The sequence below is a fragment of the Podarcis erhardii genome (genome assembly GCF_964252035.2).
Source record: "Podarcis erhardii genome assembly, chromosome: 2".
In the NCBI taxonomy this organism is placed as follows: Eukaryota; Metazoa; Chordata; class Lepidosauria; order Squamata; family Lacertidae; genus Podarcis; species Podarcis erhardii.
The window spans coordinates 30941199-30963754 of NC_138498.1; the positions used below are offsets into that span (position 1 = coordinate 30941199).

General features: G+C 48.7%; 1 protein-coding gene and 1 long non-coding RNA gene across 2 annotated transcripts in view; one reads left to right on the top strand and one right to left on the bottom strand.

Annotated features, from left to right (window-relative positions):
* LOC309335166 overlaps positions 1 to 22556 on the bottom strand; it is a 722355-nt gene that overhangs the window by 177986 nt on the left and 521813 nt on the right. The gene's annotated exons all lie outside the window — the stretch shown is intronic.
* Positions 6624 to 11756, top strand: CBX8 (chromobox 8). Its single transcript, XM_081850156.1, has 5 exons — positions 6624 to 6975; positions 7552 to 7595; positions 7810 to 7875; positions 8010 to 8076; positions 8320 to 11756. Exons 1-5 carry the CDS (start codon positions 6907 to 6909, stop codon positions 9166 to 9168), a joined length of 1095 nt encoding a protein of 364 aa, XP_081706282.1. The 5' UTR covers positions 6624 to 6906; the 3' UTR covers positions 9169 to 11756.

The window sequence follows — 22556 nt, forward strand, 5'->3', positions numbered from 1 at the left end:
CCATCCCTCTACGCCAGAGGTAACCAACGCGGTGCCCTCCAGACGGTGTTGGACTAACAGCCACCAACAGCCTCAAGCAAAATAGTTAATGGTGTGAGGGATGATGAGAGTTGTAGCTCAACAACTTCTGGCGCCAACCACCCTGACTAGTGGACAGCTCATTTGTGCTGACAGTGCCAAGGTTGCAGGTTCGATTCCGTATGGGGCAACCACATATTCCTAGATGATCTTCAGGGTCCCTCTCAACTCTACGGTTCTATGATTCTATGATAGTCTTGCTCTACACTTACTGCTAACCTGACATCATCTCCTACAAGCAAGGCTCCTTGCGCTGCCACCATTCAGTTCTGTACACCTCCTGGTGATTTCCTGTCCATAGTAACTGCTACCCCTGACCCCACGCTCACATCAAGAACATTCACAACATCCCTCCATCCATTAGCATGTTGTGAGAGGGGACTCCAGCAGCCCTTAGGGCTCATGATGGGACAGGACAATTTGGTGGTCACAAATCGGGATAAAATTGACATCCGTCAGCGCTTTTATGCTGCAAAGATTCCTCTCGCGTCTCACCCACATGCATTCAAGCTGCACAGATGCACATCAAGAGTCCAGAGGAAAAAAGCAAAACGCAAAAGGGACACAGCTGTCTAAATCCACGGAGGCGCCCATAGACTCTTGCAAGGTGCACTCCTGAGCATCAAGCGAAAGGTGAGATCCTATCTTTACACAATTCCTCGAAGTCCCTGTTCATTGCACCCGCTGAGTCTTACTTTCCAGATGGCACGCTGAAGATTGGGCTGCACTTACTTACCTGGAAGACCCTTTCTTTGCAATGAGAGATTGTCCTGGTGTTCGTATGAATGAGCGCTGCAGAACCGTGGCACGTGCCCTGCGCCCACACACAAATGCACACAGGCCACAAAGCGCAACAAAGGCACGCCTCTGCACATACATGCTCCGCTCGCTCACTTATTTAATACGGAGTACTTTTGACACAGAGGCACAGGCGGAGAAAGACACGCCTCACTCTCTGCACACCTTCGTTTCAACACCTGCGCACTCACCACCGAGTTTCTTCGAAGCTATTGGACGGCCTCTATGAACACAACCGAGAAATGGGTTTCAAATGCGGAGGAAATGCGCAAAGGGGCGGGGCGGAGCTGGCTGGGTCAGCCAAGTGAAAAAAGGAAAAAAGGAAGGTGCTTCTGTCCACGCGAGGAACATCAGGAGCTGCCTTCAGTCTAGTCAGTTCACTGATCCGTCTACCTCAATATTGCTTACACGGGCTAGCAGCCAGCGGATCTCCAGGATTTCAGGCAGGGAGGGAGTCGTTCCCAGCCCTACCCAGAGATGACTGAACTTGGCACCTTCCGCATGAAAAGCAGATACTCTTTCATTGAGCTGTGATCCTTTACCAATTTGCAAAAGAATAAAAGAGAGTTAGATTGACTCGGTCGTCTTTCTGGAGCCTGCATTCAGGTCCACCTCGGCTTAAAGTTTATATTGATTTCGTGGTATGTAGAAACGGACCATGCCACCTAAAGCTCAACAATAATTACTTTTTTTATTATTTTTTTTAAATTTTTGTCCTCCTGCTTGCTGTGAGGTCATGTGCGTAAACTCTGCAGTTACACGCGCCCTCTCGGGTTGATTTCGGAAAAAACCATCACCAACAACAAAAATCCCGACTGCTTGGGAAATGACGCCGCAACCTCTTCTTCTCTACTCGCACCGACCAGTAAGTCTGGGGCGCAGTGTCGCAATCTCGGGCGCAGCCATCCCGCAATCTCTTCGGCTCGCTTCGCGCCTCCGCGACGCCCCTGGCTGGTTCTTCCGGGCCACGCGAACACGCGAGAGACGCCACCTGACTCGGGCATTCCCTCCAATCGCCGCGCAGGCGCGACAGGATCCGAGCACCACAGGCTTGTCACTGCATGTGTGTGTGTGTGTGTGTGTGTGTGTGTGTGTGTGCGTGCACGCTGTTTGCACGCTGCGCGCTCCTTACTGCATCCTCTATATAGTATAACTATATCAGAATGCGCACTGTTGGTTCGTTCCTCCCTGCTGTCCGCCTCCAGGCTGTTTCAGATACAGCCTCGGTATGAATATGATGATCTATATCCCCAGGCTGCCGAATGAGATTTTTGGGAAGCGGAGTTGGGGGGGTGAGGGATCGACAGGCAGCCAGCCAGCTAGCCAGCCAGCCTTGGGGAGATCCCCATTTGGAACGCAGAACAGGCCCCTCCTCCTCTTATTTCCAGCCCTTTGACCGAGGCATCCCGGGCAGTTCTCTTCCCGGTCCGTCTCCTCCTCCTCCACCCGCCCCCCCCTCTCTCCATATCGCACTGCAAATACAGCTCAAATGGGGAAAACATCGCCTTAGCTGCTCTCCCGCACACCCCGCCCAACGCTGCGGTATCCTAACGCTCTCCTGGTCCCCGATTTCAGCTCCGAGCCCGCCGAGACAAAAGCCACGCGTCGTGGCGCGCGCGGGGGGCGGAAACAGGTGTTTGGCAGCCCCTGTTCCATTAAATAAACACGCGCACACAAAGAGAGAGCCCGGGAGGGAGGGGAGCAGAGGCTGTGCGTGTGTGTGTGTGTAGGGGAAGGCGAGCCGGGGAGAAGGGGGAGCTAATTTATCACGCTGCTAACGATCCTAAATGGAACTGCTGGCATTTTTTTCTTCATAAAATCGCAATGCTAGACCGTTTTATTTCCACTTTCACACAGGCGCACGCACTCGCTCCAAGACAGTCAAAATTGCAGCCAGATGGAGGGAGCCAAGGTGGAAGAGAAAGCCTTTACCTTATTTCTCCAAGCGGAAGCGCACGAACATTGGGGAAGCTCAGATGTCCCAGCAAGGCGATTGGAAACGGAACAGGCATTTCGCACCGGAGCCTACAAGCTATTCTAGTCTGTACTGTGCTTTTTTTTGGGGGGGGGAGCAGGTAGAGGTGTGAGGGACAGACGGTGAAAACCCAACGGGGTGCGTGGAATAGACACAGGGGTTACTGAAGAGGTGGCCTGTTACTATATTGTTTATCCCAGTGGCAATAAGAAAACAGAGAGTGAGGAGATGGTTATGCGAGGCAAACCTCACCCTTCCTCTAAACTTTATACTGCTAAATTCAAGTTTTGTACTATAACTCTGATCCCAACGCCAAAGCTGTTTCGTTTTTTGGAAATAAACCTGCCCTAAAAACCCTGTTCCCAGATTGTTCAGAAACATGTTGAATATTGCTGCCTTTGTTAGTCAAGTTTAGCATTCAGAGGAATCCCTCCAGTGCAGAGATTGATTGATTGATGACTGCTGAAGCCATAAAGGCCAATATGTCAGATCGTGGAGATAAATGCTGGGTTTCAGCTAGAATGGAAAGCACCGCACACCCTTGGCATTGATATCACGAGCGTACCTAACTAAGGGATCTTACTGTCGCTATCTGATTTATTTTGCTCAAGCACTGTGCTAGGTGCTGCACAAAACTCTTTACTTAAAAAAAAATATATATATTATTATAAATATCCCCTCCGCCCCTGGTCGTGGCAAATAGCACCAGAATGCATCTTAAGTTTTGAATCATACCACTCTTTGGGTCGAGTCCATCCTTTCTGTTCAGATCACGTCGGAACAGAGAAGGAAAAGTGGTTCCTTCCTCCCCGGTTTCTGAAACCCCGCGGGGGATGACTCCCAGCCTATCTGAACTCCCCTCTCCGCGCAGCGCCTGAACTTCTTCTTGAGTCCCTTCAAATCGTCTGAAAAGTAAACACAGTTAACTGGAGTAAAGAGGCAGTAAAGTCACTGAGGGATGAAACGCAGAGAAATAGTATCTTAAAACAAATAGCTGCAGTCTTAAAGAGCCATTAGTGATTTAAAGGGGATGGGGGGCGGGGGAGGCGGCTTAAGGGGGAAAACTTGCAGGATGGTTCGGCAAGAGGAGCCCGACGGTGCGGGGAGGGGAGGTCGAAGGAAGAGGGGAAGAGTCTCTCGGTGGAGAGAAACGCCTTGATCGCTCAACACACACGGGGCCACTTTGTTTACAAACCCCCAGACACTTGTGACACCCCTTGTGGTACGCGACAAACGCCTCAACATCTTCTCTCCCACAGCCGCCCTTACGTTTTATTATTTTATTTTATTTATTTATTATTATTATTTTCTCTCTCTCTTTCTCTGCTGCTCGAGCAAACTTGCGAAAAGCTAAGCCCAGAGGTACTTGGCGCGAGGAAACCGGAGCCTCGTATTATAGGCTCTTGAGGTCGGCTTTATTTTCACTACCCAAACTGTTGGAAAGTATTTAAACTTAAGCAGAAACAGCTGTATTGCTGGCACCGCTCGTTCTTGCTGCGAAGAAAGACTTTGTAGTCCACGGCTGGCTTCTTTAAAAAGGAGAAAAGTTTTGGCTGCTATTGTCCGATGAGGTGATTTATTTTATTTTATTTTTATTTTACGTAATTTGTAAATAACCTCGTGTAGTCGTCTCCCCACGCCAGTGTTATATGCTTTATTAACCCATAATACAATATATAATATGACTGTCTCATAGGTTTATATTTAATACCTCCATCTAATCCATCCAGCCTTGGGGAAGCAGCTATATCGTGGTTTACTATCTGGGTATCTTTTTTTAAACTCCCAACTAGCTACTCTATTGATCTGAACTCTGATACATTTATATTGACTTTTGGTCCTTTGTTATACCCTATCAGCACAAGCACAGCGAATCATCTGAAACAGAAAATCTGTATACAGTACTGAATAGTAAGTAAGTCTGTCTGTCCCTGTGGAGTGAGTTTTGTTGTTGTTGTTTTTTGCTCCAGACTTCAAGCAGTTGGACAGAAACAGTTTATCTTGAAGCCTGATTTGGGGATCACGTCAAAATTATCCGGCATAACTGACTTCTGGAAGGGCGCGGGTCTTCAAAAGCCATCCAGCCAAAAACTCCCTCCTTGTCTGCCCGTCATTCCCGGAGTTCACAGGAAACGTTTTGTTGGTAAAGCCAAACTGATGTTCAAAGAAGTCTACTTAGGATCGCAGCTTCGCAGGTTTCTTTCGCTCCGATCCCACACGTGCTTAACTCTGAAGTGGGGAGTCATGGATGTCCGTGGAACTTACCGCCAAGTAAGGAGGCAAAGTTAGGATCTCCTGTTTAGCTTTATTACCGCTCAGATCCCTCCCCACCTAGGATGGAAAGGTCAATAAAGATCGGTAATAAGTAACAGAGACTCTTTCTCCGCCGCGCAAATTGCGCGTTTATGGTTTTTCTATCGCATATTTCCGCATCCCTCTCATACACGTGCACAACCCCCATCCCCGTATCTGTCTGCATGTGTCATGCTGCAAATATGCCTTAAGTCAAAGTTCAACCGAGTTTTGCTCAATATGTTGCCATAAAACGGAACGGCTGCTGCGTTTCAACTTTTCTACGCTCCAGAGGAAGGAGAACGCTTTGCTCGTGGAAAAGCGCAGGAGCCCCCCTGGTTTCGGCAGAGGTGGACGAGGGAGCGGAGCGAGGCTTTTCCTTGGCGACCGAGGGCTGCCTAGGAAAGCGACCCGGCTCTGTGTGTCTGGCTCTTGGGAAGGAAGGAGGTCCATTCCCAGTCCTAGCAGTCCTTCTCTTCCTCCGGTGCCACGGAAAAAGAGATGGGGGGCTCGCTTGCTGAGTCGACTTTTTCAGCCCATTGTGTGCATTTGAGTGCTATCCCCCCCTTTCTTTTCCAAATCCCTTTCTCTGCACAAACGTCGCTGCTGCTGCTCAGGAAATGCAGCGTCTGCTTGAGCTGGGTGCAGGAAGGCAGCGCGCTGGCTGGCGGCTTCGGTTGTGGTACCTAACCCATTCTGGTCCCGCCTCCTCCTCCCGCTATTAAGAGGCACTTTACGCGGTGGGAGGCGGGCGTGTGTGTGGGGGGGGGGGTGAAGGATAGGCTAAATTATTTCATTTATTTTTGCAATGCGCGCCACACTCGCCACCAAACCGCCCTTGCGATCGAGAATGCCATCGATTTCCCAAACCTGTCCACGACCCAAGCCGAGGAAACTTGGCATCCCCATTCACCCCGCGTGGACACCCCTCCTTTATTATTCTACCAACACCCCTGATCTTCGGATAGGGAGGGTGTTCTCTGCAAGGCTTACGGAGGCGTCGTCGTCGTTTATTTTGTAAATAAATCGTTTGAAACACACACACAATAAAACCGTTATAGTATCATCGGCTTCTAGAAATGCCACTGAATTTATTCCACCCTCCTTCCCACCCCCACTCCGCATCCTCGCCCCCTACCCCCACCCCCCTACCCCACGGTGAATAGGGAGAAGATCAGGCCGTGGGCCCGAGTGCCTTGGCTGCAGCGTCTCTCTGCGAAAGGGGGAAGGGGGAAGGGGTGGGGTGGGGAGGGCTGCCTAGATGTGCACCCCTCCCCCCCACCCCGGTCTCCAGAACCAGACAGCTGAGGACCCCCTCCTCCCTCCCCCCCCTCCGGAGAGCCCCCTCCCTGCTCTCCTCCTCCTCCTCCTCCTTGGGACGCAGCCTGCCCGCCCCCTCCTGCCTCCCTGCTCCTTGGGCGCCGCCCCCTTGCGATTGAAACGCGGCTCACGTCGCAGGGAGGCGGGCGCCGCGCGGCCGGGGGAAGAGCCGGGCCCAGGCCGAGCGGAGGAGCTCCGGCAGCGGCGGCGGCGGCGGCGGCGGCGGCCTCCCAATCTCCTCTGCTCTCCCTCCACCGCCGCGGCTGCTCCGAGGGAGCGAGCGCGCACGCAGCCAGGCAGCCAGGCTCCGCCAGCAACAAGTGCGGAGGCAGGCGAGGGAGGGCGAAGGCTGACGTCAGCGAGCGGAGTATTATGGTCTGGGCTGGGCTGGCCGCCGCTGCCGCCGCCGCCGCCGCTTTCCTGCTGCCCGCGGCCGAGTAAACATGGAGCTCTCCGCCGTCGGCGAGAGGGTATTCGCGGCCGAGGCCTTGCTCAAGAGACGCATCCGCAAAGTAGGTGCCCTCGCGCGCACGGGAAGCGCCCGTCGGGGCTTTGTGCGCGCCGCCCCCGGGCCCGCAGGCCCCGCGCGAGGCCGCAGGCAGGCAGGCGGGCGGGCGGCGCTGGCCCGGCTGCTCCCCCCTGCCTTCTCCTTCTGATGCAGCAGCAGCAGCACTCCGGAGCCCCGCCGCTCCGCCCGGGCTGCTGCTCGCGTTGCGCACGGTGCCAGCGCCACCGCCATCGAAAGCGGCTCCTGCGCCTCCTTCCTTTGCATGCATGCACCGTTCGGGCTGCTGCACGGATCTTTCGCTGCACGCATTCGCTGCATGCATGTTTGGTCACGTTTTTTGCAGCACGCCCCCTTTTTCATGTATGGATTTCTCTCTCGCCCTTGCCGCTTGTATGTGCATTTTTGTGGCACGCTTTTGGCCACACACACATACACACCCACACGCCTGACACATGCTTTTGAGTGCACCTATGGTTTTTATTACAAGCATGGTTTTGAGCGTTGTATTGCATTCTTCTGGACTGCCCCCTCCTTTTCCTGAAATGCATGCTAATTTGTCCTCTCCTCTTGACATCTGCAGGGTCGTATGGAATATCTTGTGAAATGGAAGGGCTGGTCTCAGAAGTAAGTAACTGTCAAAGGCAGTCCTTGAAGCGGAATGTGCATTTAGGATGGTGTTGGCCTTGTTTTATTTTGCAGTAAAATTGAATATAGTGTTTTAATGGAAAGAGGGATGGACTGGACGATCTTTTAAGTTACCATGCACTGGAAAATAAGAACGCATTAAAGAAACAACCCCTCACACCACCTCATTTTGTTTCCCCTCTCCTTTGGCTAGATACAGCACCTGGGAACCTGAGGAAAATATTCTAGATGCGCGTCTGCTTGCAGCTTTTGAGGAAAGGTATGCTCTTTAGGCAGGGGGAATTACTTTTCACCCATATCACTGTGTTTTGGAGCAGTGCTAATCTGATGCTATGATCTTCTGTTTTTTTTTATTTAAAAATTTCCTTTTTTCTTTTAAAAAACCTCATTTAGGGAAAGAGAAATGGAACTTTATGGTCCTAAGAAACGAGGCCCCAAACCCAAAACGTTTTTGCTAAAGGTAAGAGGAAGTGTACAGGATAAAGAGAGAAGTGTCTTCTGGCAAATGACTACTTGTAACAGAAATCACATCAAAAAGCAGCATTGCTAATGAGGGATGATTCCATTGCTGTGTTTATATCTATATGTGCGCCAGAGGGGAAAACAAACACTGTGATAGCCTTATAAGCTAAATTTATGAAGCTGCTGTGGCAAAGTATTAGATCAATCCAGTTCCTTTTTATCTGTTCTGTTCTGTTTGCAGGCCCAGGCAAAAGCCAAAGCTAAGACCTATGAATTCCGTAGCGACTCTGCTAGGGGGATCCGGGTGCCATACCCAGGAAGGTCCCCCCAGGAGATGGGCTCTACTTCCCGTGCTAGGGAAGGACTGAGGCAAATCCCATTGCCCCCTCAAAGCACCTCTGCCACTGCTACCACCAACACCTCCCGAATGGAGACCATCCAGGAAAACAGGATTGGGGCAGAGGAAGACCGGTCTGAAGCAGCCTTTAAAAAGCGAGGCCCCAAGCCCAGGAAAGAGCTCTACAAAGACCTGCCTGAATCGGCTGACGTGGCCTGTAAGCGGAAATCGGTGGAGCCAGGGGACAAGGCCGTGGTTGATTACCTAAAGGCCAGAAAACTGGAAGAGGCAGCTAACCCGGGCACAGCCAAATTCAGTTCAGGACACAGTGTGATCCAGTTAGCTCGGAGAAGGGAGCCTGAGTTACCCAGCGCTGTCTCCAGCCCCAGAGCAGAAGCTGGCATTAAGCTGTGTGCACCTGAGGCCTACCCCCCCAGGCTAACAAAGCACAGGGCAGATTTCCTGGATCCAAAAGGGCAAAGTAGTTTGGACTTGGGCGCCCCTAAGATCTTGCACAGCTCTGCGAGCCAAGGCGGCTTATACCGAGATGGTATAGGGACCCAGGCTGGCAGGCCTTCTCTCATTGCCCGCATCCCTGTCTCCAGGATCCTTGGTGACCCGGAAGAGGAAGCTTGGAGCCCATCTCTCAACAACTTGGAGAAAGTGGTAGTGACTGATGTGACGTCTAATTTCTTGACAGTTACCATTAAGGAGAGCAGCACAGACCAAGGGTTCTTCAAGGAAAAGCGATGAATTCCCTTTGAGAAGAGGAGGCATCTAAAGGGTTTGGGGTAGAGGTTGTTGTCTGGTTCTGGATTTTTGGTTTATTGGACAGGATTGGGGGAGGGGGAGGGGGAAAACACCTGTCCTTAACTCATTCATTTAGTCCCTCGCCACCAATTTCAATTTTGGTTGGAAAAATTATCTCTAGAGTTATATTTTCTATTAGATGTAAATATGTTATTTAAAGAAAAATACATATATATATCTATATACATATATATTTCAACTCTAAGTTGTTGGTTTTTTATTTAAGGCTCTTGGAGAAGGACAGTAAAAAAAACAGAACTGATGTATGTCTTACTTCAGTTGCAAGAGCAGGTGTAGATAGTGAATGACCTTATTAGCTAATTATAACATATTGATTTCATTTTTTCTGGTTTGTTTGTTTTCCTTTTTTTACCCTGTCCCTTCCCCCAAAGAAGATGAGGGCAAATAGGGGGTATTATATTCACCTGGGGGGGACGAAAAAGGTCTCCAGTTTCTTGATTGTTATATTATAAGGTGTTGCTTTGTACAATCAAGTGTGCTGTATACACAACTGTTCTAGCTGGGCAGCTGAAGTGAGCACTTGACTTTACAGTATTGTCTTTCATATGTTTTGCTCCAGTTTTTTGTTTTTTTTAAAAGTTGTTGCTATAAAATGTGTCAATTAAAAAAACAAAAAACCGAAAGATGTTTTAGCAAAGAAGTATTAACTTGAATGACCTTTTCCTGCAAGGGAAAAGGGCCTTTGTATGTTTCAAGATTCCGAAAAAGTGTAGCTGCTGTCATGCACTTTAAAACGACTTGTGGGGAGAAGGGGGTGGGGAGAAGTAACTGAGCTGATAGTTTAGCTTAACTTGTTCTGGTCTTTCTTTCTTTCTTTCTTTCTTTCTTTCTTTCTTTCTTTCTTTCTTTCTTTCGTCCTTCCCTAGTCACTCCAAAAAAAGAAAAATCTGTTTACATTCCTTACATGCCAGAAAAGTTGGGGAGGAAAGTATCTCACTGCTCATATTTTAGGCGATCCTGCTGTTACATTGAAAGTAAACCTCCTGTCTCTTCCTCCCCAACTTCCCCACAATTGACCTTATTCCCTGTTTGTTGGATGGGTCTTTAAAAAGGTGTGTGAGGGAAGATCTTTATCTTTCTCAGAAATGTTAAGCCTCCATTATAGAGGCTGAGAAAGCAGCTCCTCTTTAAAAGACACTTAATTAGGGGCACAGGATCAGTTAAAAGCAAGCTGCCTGTTTATATGTGGCTTTCTTTCTCTTGTACTTTCTGGGAAGAAGTATATTCTGCTCTGCCCCCCCTTACCCCCAGTCCCACACGAGATTCTTCTTCTTTCTGTGATCAACAGTCAAATAATTATTTTCACCTGCCAGTTTTATGCTGAACATAAACCCCTTTTTCCTGCTCCCTTGCATAAAGCACTCTTGACATTTGAAGATTTGTAAAATGCGTTGCTATATTCAGCTCCCTCCAGTTGTTGTTTTTTCCCCGGGAATGCAAATTTGTTTCCTAACCCTGCGTTAGACCCTCCCACATTAAGAGGGGATGTGTGCAGAATGGGAGGCTGGCTTTGCTCTCGTTTGTGTTTAGCAGGTGTTGTGGTGTCCCAATAGATATTGATTTAAGCATCTCTTCTTGGTTCAAAAAGCACAAATCTGTCTAGCAGTCTCTAAGGGCCTGGCAGGGGGTGGGGTGAGTAGCCTTCTCTGTCTTTTCTCTGAATGGCCTACTTGCTGGAACCTTTTAAAGCATGCTCTAATTTGGGGACGGCGCTGGGGATGAAAGCACATGTGGCATAATGAGACATGGGGAGGATGAAGGTTGGGTGTAAGAAGGAAGCCCAAGGAAGGCTGTTTTCCTTCCCTGGTTTCAACTAGAAATGTCTTTCTTCTTCACCCACCTTCTTCCTTCTGTTCATTATTTTGGAGGTTTCTTCCAACGAAACAAATGTGGGGGTTTTCGTTGGGACTGTACCGAGGGAAGTAAGTCAGGCTCTTGTTTTCTGTCCCCTCCTTTCTAAAATGAAGCCAATATTTCAAACTCAGTTCAAAAAAATCATGAAACAGATGCGTTCAGTTCTCCTACATGGGGTGGGTGGGGAATATGTATGTCAGCTTTTTGTATGTTGACAAAGGTTTCCGTAGTCCTGCTACAGAGGCTGGAGGGTTTGGGGTTGGGGAAAGGGTAGTGGCCAGGAGGAATGCCTCTTGGGTTGAAAATAGATCACAAATGCAGTCCCTACCTCCTCAGGTGTCAAAGGTGGCTCTGTGCCACTGACGGACGTGTGTCTCTTGACGCATGCCCATGGGTATATAAAAGCTAAACATACATGTGGGTGTATATGTGTATGTACATAGTTACATATATTGAATGTATGTGCGTGTGAGTTATTTAATTCTCTTTGTAAAAAAAAAAAAAAGGAAAAGAAAATACAAAACCTATAATCATGGATCTGGCCTAACAAGTCTCAGAAGTGAAGCTTAAGTAGGTGTCTTCGGCCAGTGTTGAATGTCTAATACAGTACCTGCTTTTTATGTGAACTGAAATATATATACGACTTTGTAAATAGAGACTTGGCTTTGTTTTGTTTGTTGCTCTGTGGAGTGCAAGAGAGATGCAAACCCCCCCCCCCATTTGCAATACAGAGGGTTGCTGGCAGTGTGTTTCCCTGCTGGAAAGGCTTGTGGCTGGGTTGGGGGGGGGGGGAGGCGGGGAGGCGACTGGGCCACTTTTGCTGACTCAGCAGTACTTCTGCTGCAGTAACCAGAGGGGGCTGTGCTGGCTACCATTTCCTGAGTGAGATGTTTCAGTCAAGGGGAAAAGATGCTGCCTGTGACTATTTTTGTTGGAACACCTCTCTCAAGGGGGGCGGGGGTAGCTGAAGAAGACATTTAAGCCCTGGAAGAGACCTAGATCTCCATAGGTAGACTGAACTATAGCCCAGCCAGATGATAAAATTTATTACCAGCCTAGAAAGGGAACTGGGCTAGGAATTTCTGCCAGTGGTTTGCTTTGGTCTCTCTGCTTATACCGGCCTGTTTTTTTAACTCCCATCCTGTTGCCACATTATTTCCAGTCTAAGACCTCCCTGCCACTCATTCCAACAGTGATCTGAATATACCGGAGGTTAAAAACGAGAGTAGAACCCTATTATTTTTATTTGTTGCTTAGCTGGTACTCACCAAGCAGTGGAAGCTGCATGGGTGAACGCTGAAAGGCAGGGGTCCATCTCGGATTTTCCCCCTCGCAGGTTCCTAAGCGGTTCTCCTGGGTTTCTAAGTGGAGCGGGGCCAGGAGTGTGTGTGTGTGTGTGTGTGCCCGCGCGTGCGCATTATTGCACCCAACAGAATCGCGAGGTTCATTCGCGTTCCCACTGACTTCAATGGTAGGAAATGCTCACACGATGCAAGTTTCCCTCTTGGCCAAGTCATCAATGGGATCACACTCCAAGTAATGCTCTAAACTGAGCAAATGCGAAGTAAACGGGAAGGAAAGCCCTATCTTAACCTTTAGAGGAGCAGTCTCTGCATCGCCAGTCTCTGGTCTGGAGAGCTTGAGGTAAAGTACGAACCAAGAGTAGGAAATGCGCCCCCACCTCAGATTTTAAATGCAGCAAGCCAAGGACGGCAAGCTCGTGCCGAACAGGGCCGGACAGTCCTGGCCTGCTGCGCTTCGTTTAGGATTAAGGAGCGGCTGAAGCTCAAGGTTAGCTATGGAGATAACAGCAGTGGAGAAGCGTCCTCTTGCTCTCTCCGGAACTGCCTCCATAGCCTCCCCACTCTCCGCTAGCCTTGACGTTGCTAGGAGAGTACTATCGCATTTCTGGCAGCTCCGGGGAAGCAGAAGTCGTTTTCATGCCGAGCGTCCTCTGCGGGTCTCCCCAAGTCCCAGCTATCTTCTCCCATGACCAGACAGAGCGAAATGCGCAGGAGTTCTGCTAATCTGGCCAGACTGCGGAGCACCCAAGGGCAGCTGTCACTCGATGCCTTAGAATAGATGGCTTAGACTTAGAATAACTTTCTGTGTTCACTTGGGCGGGGGGAGGATGGAGCGGGGGGAGTTAAAGGACAAGCCTCCCTGAAGGAGAACAGCCGACGCCTGATCTGAAAAAGTTAACTTTTCATCCCATCCTCCTTCTCGTACATTTTGGCACAACAACCCTGAGAGGGAGGGTAGGCTGAGTTTCTTCGCTGAGTGGGGATTTAAATCTGAGGTTCCCAGGTTCAAGTGGGATCCTGCAGGCAGCACTCTGGCTTGGGGAATGATAAAAGCCGTCCGGCACCCCGTGCTCTTTTCTGCTAAAAAAAAGAAAAATAGAGTGCAACTCGCGCTGGCTGCCTCTGAGAACAGCCACGGCCACCCTAACTCTTAGCACCCTTTGTCTTGGGGGTCCGTGAAGTCGTTTACCTTACTCATGAGTAAGCTCATGTTGCTGCGGGTCGTCTGTATGAGTAGCAGCAACAATTATCGTATATTTAAGCGGGATAAAACCCTCTCTCAAGCGAGCGATGAGCCAGTAGCCACAGAACGAACCGCGGCTTGCATTTCATTAAGAAACTTCTGAATTATAAGAGCGCCCCACCCCCAGAAGTCGCCTTACCTTCGGGAAAAACAACAACAAAACGGGGGTGGGTGGAAGGACAGAGAGGGGCAACTCCAGAGCGACTAGATGATTTAATTTTAGGATTTTCCTGGAGGTAGAGTTTCCACTCTCGCCCCGTTCTCGCCCACCTAGTCTTGCATCCCAGCCGTCTCTGGCCATCTTGGATCCTGAGTGTCTCACGCTGAGAAAGGACAGCGAACAGTTCTGTCTATCACAAAAGCCAAGTTTTGGTCGGGAGCGTCTCCTTTCCCGTAGACGCGGTGCTCGCTTAATTATTGTTTGCTGCGGCGTGTTTCCCTTCGGCTGTGCGCGACGCCAAGCCAGCAATTAGCAAGCCCAGAAACGCAGGTTCGGTAGCAGAAGAGCCAGCTTGGTCCCGCGACCGTGGGTTCCCGGGGCTGTGGGTGCCCTGCAGCGTGCATGGCCCTGGCGCCGAAATGTGTGGGTGCCCGGCCTTTTCATGGGGAATTTTGTGGGCAGCTGGCACCTAAGTTGGGTTTCGTGGTCCTGCAAAGAAGCATCCAGTCCTCATGAAGGATGCGCCCAAAGGCTCCCGATTTGGAAGCATCTCATTCATATTTATTTAGGACCATTCTTAACAACCTGAACAAAAGTATTTGGGTGGGGGGAGGAAGGTAAGCCCCGCCCCACGTAATCTATCACCATTTGAATGGCAATGCACATCAACTTTGTGGGCCCCCTCAAATATTGTATGAGGGGGCAAAGACCCCCTCGGCCCCTAGAGGTTGGCTCCTAATGATTCTTACCGTGTCTTTTCTCCAAAGCAACTCGAGGGGGGCAAAGCGAGGTCTCTCTTCTCCCACTTGTCCTCTTTAAAACAACATTAGGGATCGGGAGAGGGAGAGGATCCAATGACCAGCCAATGAGTTTCTGGCTTGAGCGGAGATTTGAACCCGGTTCTGCCCGCTGGTGTTAGTCCGATGTTTTTAGTAGTCCCTGCACGGTGCCTCTGCGTCTCCTCCCGGAAAGATCAGCTCAGCCACGACTGTTCCCTTACTGAGATCAAGAGAGAATACAGTGGTACCTCGGGTTAAGTACTTAATTCGTCCCGGAGGTCAGTTCTTAACCTGAAACTGTTCTTAACCTGAAGCACCACTTTAGCTAATGGGGCCTCCTGCTGCTGCCGCGCCGCGGGAGCACAATTTATGTTCTCATCCTGAAGCAAAGTTCTTAACCCGAGGTAATATTTCTGGGTTAGCGGAGTCTGTAACCTGAAGCGTATGTAACCCGGGGTACCACTGTATCAAGGAAGTCCGCATTCCTTTCATAACACCGACTCCCCTCTTTGTCCAAAAGGGAGAGCCGGGCGCCAGACCTGTAGCTCAGCCTCGCATGAAGAGGTGCTTTGATTCAATTCCCGGAGTGGCTGGGAATGTCCCCAGGAGAGCTGCTGCCAACCAGTGTAGGCAGGACCGGCTTAGATAAGCCGGCGGTCTGGCTCAGGCACCGTTCTTTGTTTCCCGTTGTGTTCAAGGCTGCTCACGGCCTCCTCCGTGAAGGTGCTGGAGGAGCTCAAGGAACAGTCTGATGACCCTTTTTTGGGGGGGGGTCCCTTCTAACTCTACGATTCTGTGATTCTAAGACAATTGAAGGCGGTGCCTTGGGCCATTCGGAGCTAAGGGTGAGCATTCATCTCTGCAATGCTTCCACCCGTTCCTTCTCAATGTCTGCACTGAGTTGAGCTTGGCGCCCAGGTGTCACGAGGTTTGAGCTGACACGAAAGTCCTGTCCCGGATGCAGTTCAGTTGCCAAGGCTGGTCACCCCCGTCGCGTGGGAAGGCGCCTCTCCTCCTATTGCCAGCACCCGCACCCCCCGTTGCGCCCTGCGCATCCAGCCTCGCTTCCTGTGCGCTGCCGGTGTGGGAGGAAAGATCTGATTCAGTTTCTGGCAGGGATCCAGTTACTCGGGGTCTTGGAGTCCTTTCCTGAAAATAGCCAAGGAACTCGCCGTCTCCTCCGCTGTTTTTAGGAAAGGCGGCGAGACCTGTATTTTGTTGTTTTTAGGCGACTTCCCTCGTTAGGTGGTGTTATACAAGCTGTGTTTGGAACCGCTGTACTCCTTGATATGGAACTGCTGAGTTTTCACGTTTCGGACTTCCCCAAGCTTGAGAGGAGCAGGGAACCATCCATCCCCTTAGCCGTCCAGGATTTATTTTGACAGCGTGGCTTTTTCAATTCTGGACGACAGAGAGGTGCGGAGGCTCCCCCGGGCCGCTTTCCTTTTTCCGTGTCGACTAGGGCAGAACAGCTCTTCCAGGGGATTTGTTGTTGTTGTTTAGTCGTTTAGTCGTGTCCGACTCTTCGTGACCCCATGGACCAGAGCACGCCAGGCACTCCTGTCTTCCACTGCCTCTCACAGTTTGGTCAGACTCATGCTGGTAGCTTCTAGAACACTGTCCAACCATCTGTTCCTCTGTCGTCCCCTTCTCCTTGTGCCCTCCATCTTTCCCAACATCAGGGTCTTTTCCAGGGAGTCTTCTCTTCTCATGAGGTGGCCAAAATACTGGAGCCTCAGCTTCACGATCTGTCCTTCCAGTGAGCACTCAGGGCTGATTTCCTTCAGAATGGATAGGTTTGATCTTCTTGCAGTCCATGGGACTCTCAAGAGTCTCCTCCAGCACCATAATTCAAAAGCATCAATTCTTCGGCGATCAGCCTTCTTTAACTGCCTTGCCGTGGCGAAGGGGCTTGAATAACTCAGAGAAGCTATGAGCTATGCAGTGCAGGGACACCCAAGATGGACAGGTCATAGTGGAGAGTTTTGACCAAACGAGATCCACCTGGAGAAGGAACCGGCAAGCCACTCAATCCCTGCCAAAAAAACTCCATGGACAAAGACCAGAGGGATTTACTCTGGACTTAACCAAGCGAGCAGCGGTGGCTGATGCCTCTGGGCAGGAACTGCAGGGCGGGGGTAAAGCCGGGCAGATAACAGGTTTTGCCCCCCTCCTCTTCCCTGCTGAGGCCTACAAAGGGCGGCAGAGACGGGGAGGAAGCTGACGGGCAGTGCTGCCCACTGGGCTGGGGGCAAGTCAGGAAGGCAAGAAGTGGAGGTGGGGGACCGGCTGAGGGGCTGGTGGGGCTGTGCCTCGTTTGCCCAAATGGAGCAGCCTCCGCTGCAAACGGAGGGGAAAGGAAGAGCGCGAGCGCGCAACCACCAGTTGGCGCGGGGTTCAAACAGTCCACGTCCCTTAAGGATGGCGATGTGTCCGTGGATGGGCCGAAGCACAAACTCGGTGCGGCTGCAGTCTTTATTTCAGACAGAACCAGGTAGCCCAAGGGGAAGAAGGATCATCCACGTCTTTCCCTTCTCCAAGCAAAAAGAGGAATTTTGCAGCGGCCATGCAATGTGGCAAGAAAAGGAGGTGGGAGGAGAGGATTTTTACCACGTTTAATTATGGAGCAAATGTTCCAGTACAGGTTTTTCGCTTCAGCCGATTACTCAAGAGCAAGTCGTTGGAACATCAAAGGAACCGTAATTTTTCTTCATAAGGGACACGTATGGACTTGGGAAACTCCCGATTCGGCCTCGAGTCCCGCAGGGAAAGTCTTTCATTCCACCCACAGCAATTTATATAGGGGAGGATACCTGTAAGAAAGTTCTCTTGGCTCAGCAGCGAACTTCATTCAGCGGTATGCCTAAGCAGTAGGAAATTTAAGTTGCGAGGCGAAATCCATTTTCCTCTAGAGAAGACCTGCTGGTCTTCGAGGAGTCGACTGCAGCATCCAGCGGCCTCTTGGGCTTGAGGAACAGCCGGTGGAAATGGCTAGATCATCCCTGCGGGATCAGCCTGGGAATGAGCTCGCCAGGAGGCAAATGTCTGCCAAGTTAATCGGCCCCCGGGAGACACAAACAGGGGTGGGCAGGCAACCTGTGGCCTCCCAAACGCCCTTGGACTACAACTCCCATAATCCCCGTGACCATGCCGTGCTGGATGGGGACTGATTGCCTATGAGAGGTGTGGCCCTTTCTCGTCTTCTCTCCCATACTAGTAGTTCTGCACATGCTGCTATTTATCACCCCACTTCCTACACTGTTGACTTTTGGAAGACGGTGGAGGTGGAAAATGTAGGGACCCACCCCTTTCCACCAACTCCCCCGAGCCAAGCGGCTTATAAACTACCGTTGCTCCTTTTAACCGGGTCAACATAGCACCACAGAAGCCATCGCGGGCTCAAAGAATGGGCCATTGAAGAAACGGAGTTGTAACTTGTTTCCTGGGCTCACGCAGGCGTTAGACCTTTTCGATTCCCTTCCCGGAGAGCTGCTGCCACATTCCGCAGCAGAACCGGCTCTGGCCACAAGAGGCCCTTTGGCAGTAGAGCACAGACTGCCTGAACAGATTCCCACAATGCCGCATTTAGAGAGAAAATAGCCAGCAGTATGGGAGTTGCTCTGGGCCGGGGCAGCTGCAGTAGTTGTTAAGTCAAAGACTTGCACTGTAGTGTTTGGATGTTAAGAGTCTAGGGATTTGATCATGGCATGATTCAGCTGAGATATTTTCTCTCTCTCTCTCTTACAAACAAACACATACACACAATTAGGCAGGTTGTGTTAGAAAACACTCCAATTATCTGTAGAAATTTCTTCTAGCAAGTCACGTGGACGAGATGAAAATAAACATTAGATTACGGTAATTTGTGGACACACCTGTTCAGGGCTTGAGGCAAAACACCTTTCCCTGCCCTGCCGCCTCCATACCTTTTGCCACTGGTGCCGCTTTTGCCATCAGCAGAGAAGCAGTGCTGGTGTAAGTGCAAAATTTGAACGAGATCTCACATGATTTCAGATACAAATTCAGCTGACAGCAGTGGCAGGGAGCCTGTGGGGCTGCTACCTTGGGGGCTTCTGCAACCTGAGGCAGCCACCTAATGGCAGAACCGGCTCTGGACCTGTTAATTGTCAGTTGATAGTGCCAGGGTGTTATACAAGATGTTATAAAGAATGTTCCACAAGTCGTCAGATGAGCAGAAGGACTTGACTGTTTTTCTTTTCTTGTGTACATCTACTGATACATTAGATAGTTCTTTTGCCCAGTATTTAAATACACTAGTACCTTATAATTTCTCTCTCTCTCTCTTTCGGTGGGGGAAAGAGTACAGTGGAGAAGGAAGTATTTGGGATCCATCTGAATGGAAAGTTGCACATAGAAATACAACCAATCAATTCAAGTACAGGAATTGAACTATGCATAGGCCACAGTGAGCTGAAAAGTTAAAAAAATATTTATTGATACTAAAACAATGAATTGAAAGTTATACAAAAATTGTCCAGCATAGCATCTTCTAGGAGCCCTTTTAACCTGTAAAATAAATTAAAAAAAACAAACACACAAAACAGCCTAGAAATCTCAAGCCTAAACTAAAGTTAATGGCCAAAGGAAACTGGAAGATAAGACATCACACAAGAGAAGCAAGCAAAGCCAGCCAGCCAGGGTCAAGCAAACAAACCCCAAATGCAGCAATGAACCCACAGCGAGATCAATGGGCAGACATTGCTTTCAGCCTTATTTAATATTCTGGCTGGAAAGTCTGTCCCACTCTAACAAAGAACCTAAGCTTTCCCAGGGTAATAACATCTCCAACTTTTGTTCTCTTAGCATAAAAGCAAAGGAACAGCTCTAGTTAAAGCAATTAGAAAATGTCATACAAGAACTATTTGGCTTTTAAAAAAAATTAAACACACAGTGATTGACACACATTACAAAAAGCACAGAACCAATTCTCACAAGTTTCCTTCTTGTAAAAGCAATTCTTCTTGAATGCAGAACTGGTACACAGAATATTATAGGAACGTGAACAGCAAAATATAAAACTAAATCGGTTTTGTGATTTTTTTTTAATAGTTTTGGTACTGTGCATACTACACCTTTAACCAAGTGACTTACAACGGATAACTTCTTCCAGCCAATGCAAAAGAGCAACTTAATTATTCCAGATGAAAAATATCCATTTGATATACAAATACTGTAGCATTATTCATGTTTTTTTTATTTTTAACAAAAACTCTTCAAAAATTGAGAAAGTAGTGACAAGACTTTAAACAGCAGTTTGCCACACAACTAATATACTCAAGACACATAGCAGCAAACCTAAGAAAAATATATAAAGATAGGCTTTGAATACTAACTTTATCAACTGGTAAACATGGTCAGCACCAATTTGCCACAACAGATTAAACCGTATATGAATTCACAACTTGTCAACTAGATTCCCCCCTCCCCTCCTTAAATGTTTCACTTACTTCCACATTAAGCAACTGAATGGAGTCAACTCAAGTTGTCAGAAGAGTGGATCACCTTGCTGGTTAGTAAGGCGTTTTCAAGATTACAGACTTTGGAATTGAAATAGCTGGTTAATAGAAAGGCACAGCATTAGAACTTCTAAGGTAAAGAGAGCAACAGACTCTTCAATATTCCAGGCAAGCTGTGGAATATAAGCTTGTCTACAATGGCAGTTTCTGAAGAGCAAAAGTCAAGAATCCCAAGAAAATTGTACAGAAGTTTGAAACAGGTAGGGATGCCCCTCAGTAAGAGGAAATGGTTGTATATTTCAGGTTGTGTTGACAGAAGAAGCTTATCTAGAAAACCAACCGATGGCACAAGTTAGAAGAAAACAGGATGCACAGAGGCAAAATGGAAAATATACTGATGTAAGTTACAACACTGCAAGCTCTGTGTAACACAGGTATACACACATAACATAGAGAGGGCTTAAGAGATTATATTTGAGCCAGTAGGATTTCTGGATGGAGGAAAAGCTTGTTTCTGCTCCCGAATTCTCAGCTGTATCAATGGATGCCATCAATTAACCAATACAGCATGGATGCTTTTCCCCCTTGTGGAAAGAGGATGGCCTCGGCAAAACAGGAGGCTGCCATGTCTTTCTAGCAGACAGCTGCCATTTCAATTAGCTGAAAGGGACAAAACAGCATACACACTAGGATAGTATGAAGTCTCTCTCCTACAGAACCTTGGCCCTCTAAGGCTTTAATAGTCACCTCATTGTGGCAGCAGCATCAGACTGCTGCCAGCAAGCACACTTCTCCAGAAGGCACACTGCAGAAATCAAAAGCAATCAAGATTCACGGAAACCAAGTATGCGATAAACACTTGATGCACAGCAAAGTCAATGAGATAGCAGGCAATTGAAGTTTATGAAATCCCTCTCTGTGACTGCAAAAACAAGACCTGCCAACTGCATGACAAAGAACACGACGACATTTAGGACTCTAAGTCTGGGCCAGGCATTGGCAAGAGCTTTCAAATTATTGGCTAGTGGAGGGCCTTCAGCCTTCCAAATGGAGAATTCATTGGCTGAGCTTATACTAAGAGAGACCAACAGAACATACTGTTGCATTTTGGCACCCAGAAAGTGAGACATTCATGCTTTGCTGAGAAGAAAAACAAGACCCCTGTGTGCTAAGGCCATGTAGACCCTGAGGATTAATCCTGGGGCAAAACAAAAGCACAACACAACAAATGAACAGAAGTGGCCATTATAAAACAGGGCTCCAAGTGTCTTGAAGCAGATACAGTGGTACCTCGGGTTAAGTACTTAATTTGTTCTGGAGGTCCGTTCTTAACCTGAAACTCTTCTTAACCTGAAGACCACTTTAGTTAATGGGGCCTCCTGCTGCTGCCGCGCCACCGGAGCACGATTTCTGTTCTCACCCTGAAGCAAAGTTCTTAACCTGAAGCACTATTTCTGGGTTAGTGGAGTCTGTAACCTGAAGCGTATGTAACCTGAGGTACCACTGTATTCTAAAGCTATAGGGCAGTAATATGACCATAACATCTTGCCCAATGGTTTAGAGCCTCTGCTTTAAGACACGAGTCTCTATTCTGCAAGGCCAACAAAAAACAAGGACAGCTGAATGGAGAACAATAAATGGGCAGAGGAGTGCAGTCCCTTGTGAAGTGCACCTGCATATTCAGAATAAATGCTTCCTTCCATTTCTGAGGCTATATACAAGGAAGCTTTTCATTTAGAAGCTGACTTTACGGTCACATTTACACACTACATTAGAATCAGTGACATCATTGTACATATCAGCCAAAGGGACTCTTTACTCTGGTCTGGGCAAAGTTCCTTAATGGAATTATACTGTTACTATAAAGTATGTTTTTAGAACCACTATTGTGCACACTCTAGCAATTAGTACTTCAATCTCACCAAAACATAGAAAGCTCTCTGAACAATGTACAAGCCACCTATTTAGCTTCCTTCTGAAGAGAAGGTCCAATGCATCAACTGGCTAATACAAGTGTTCTGCCGGTGCAAGGATTCCTCCTTACCAGAGGGAACGGTCTCCCCTCTCCTCCTCCCAAGCACTATTCTGGGGGTTCTCCCAATTCTCGAGAGTGGATTTGGCAGGAAGGAGAGGGGGAAAGTCCCAGTGAGTTAGCGAGAGCCTATTTGCTGGCTTCCACTAATGTAGTGGGTTAGTTGAATCCAGGCTAGTGTTTCTAACCAAAACTTAAACAATCACTGCTTCATTATCAACCTGCACCTGGTTTATAATTGCAGTTACTTGGAAACAAAACCCATTGATTTCCATGGGATTTACTTCTGCATAATCAAGGTTGAATGAACCAACCTGCTTTAATATCCAATTCCATACACAGCTGCAGTGAACCCAAGTGTAATCGGCACAATATCCCCAAAAGGTTTGCACCTTCCTTTCTCATCCTTATTTTATTTTAAGGCATATAAATATCCTTGTTTGGAAACTCATGTGGCAGTA

Coding starts and splice junctions, on each gene's coding strand:
- CBX8 (XM_081850156.1), top strand. CDS start 6,907: ATGGAGCTCTCCGCCGTCGGCGAGAGGGTATTCGCGGCCGAGGCCTTG. Junction 6,976..7,551: donor TCAAGAGACGCATCCGCAAA/GTAGGTGCCCTC, acceptor TGACATCTGCAG/GGTCGTATGGAATATCTTGT. Junction 8,077..8,319: donor CCAAAACGTTTTTGCTAAAG/GTAAGAGGAAGT, acceptor TTCTGTTTGCAG/GCCCAGGCAAAAGCCAAAGC.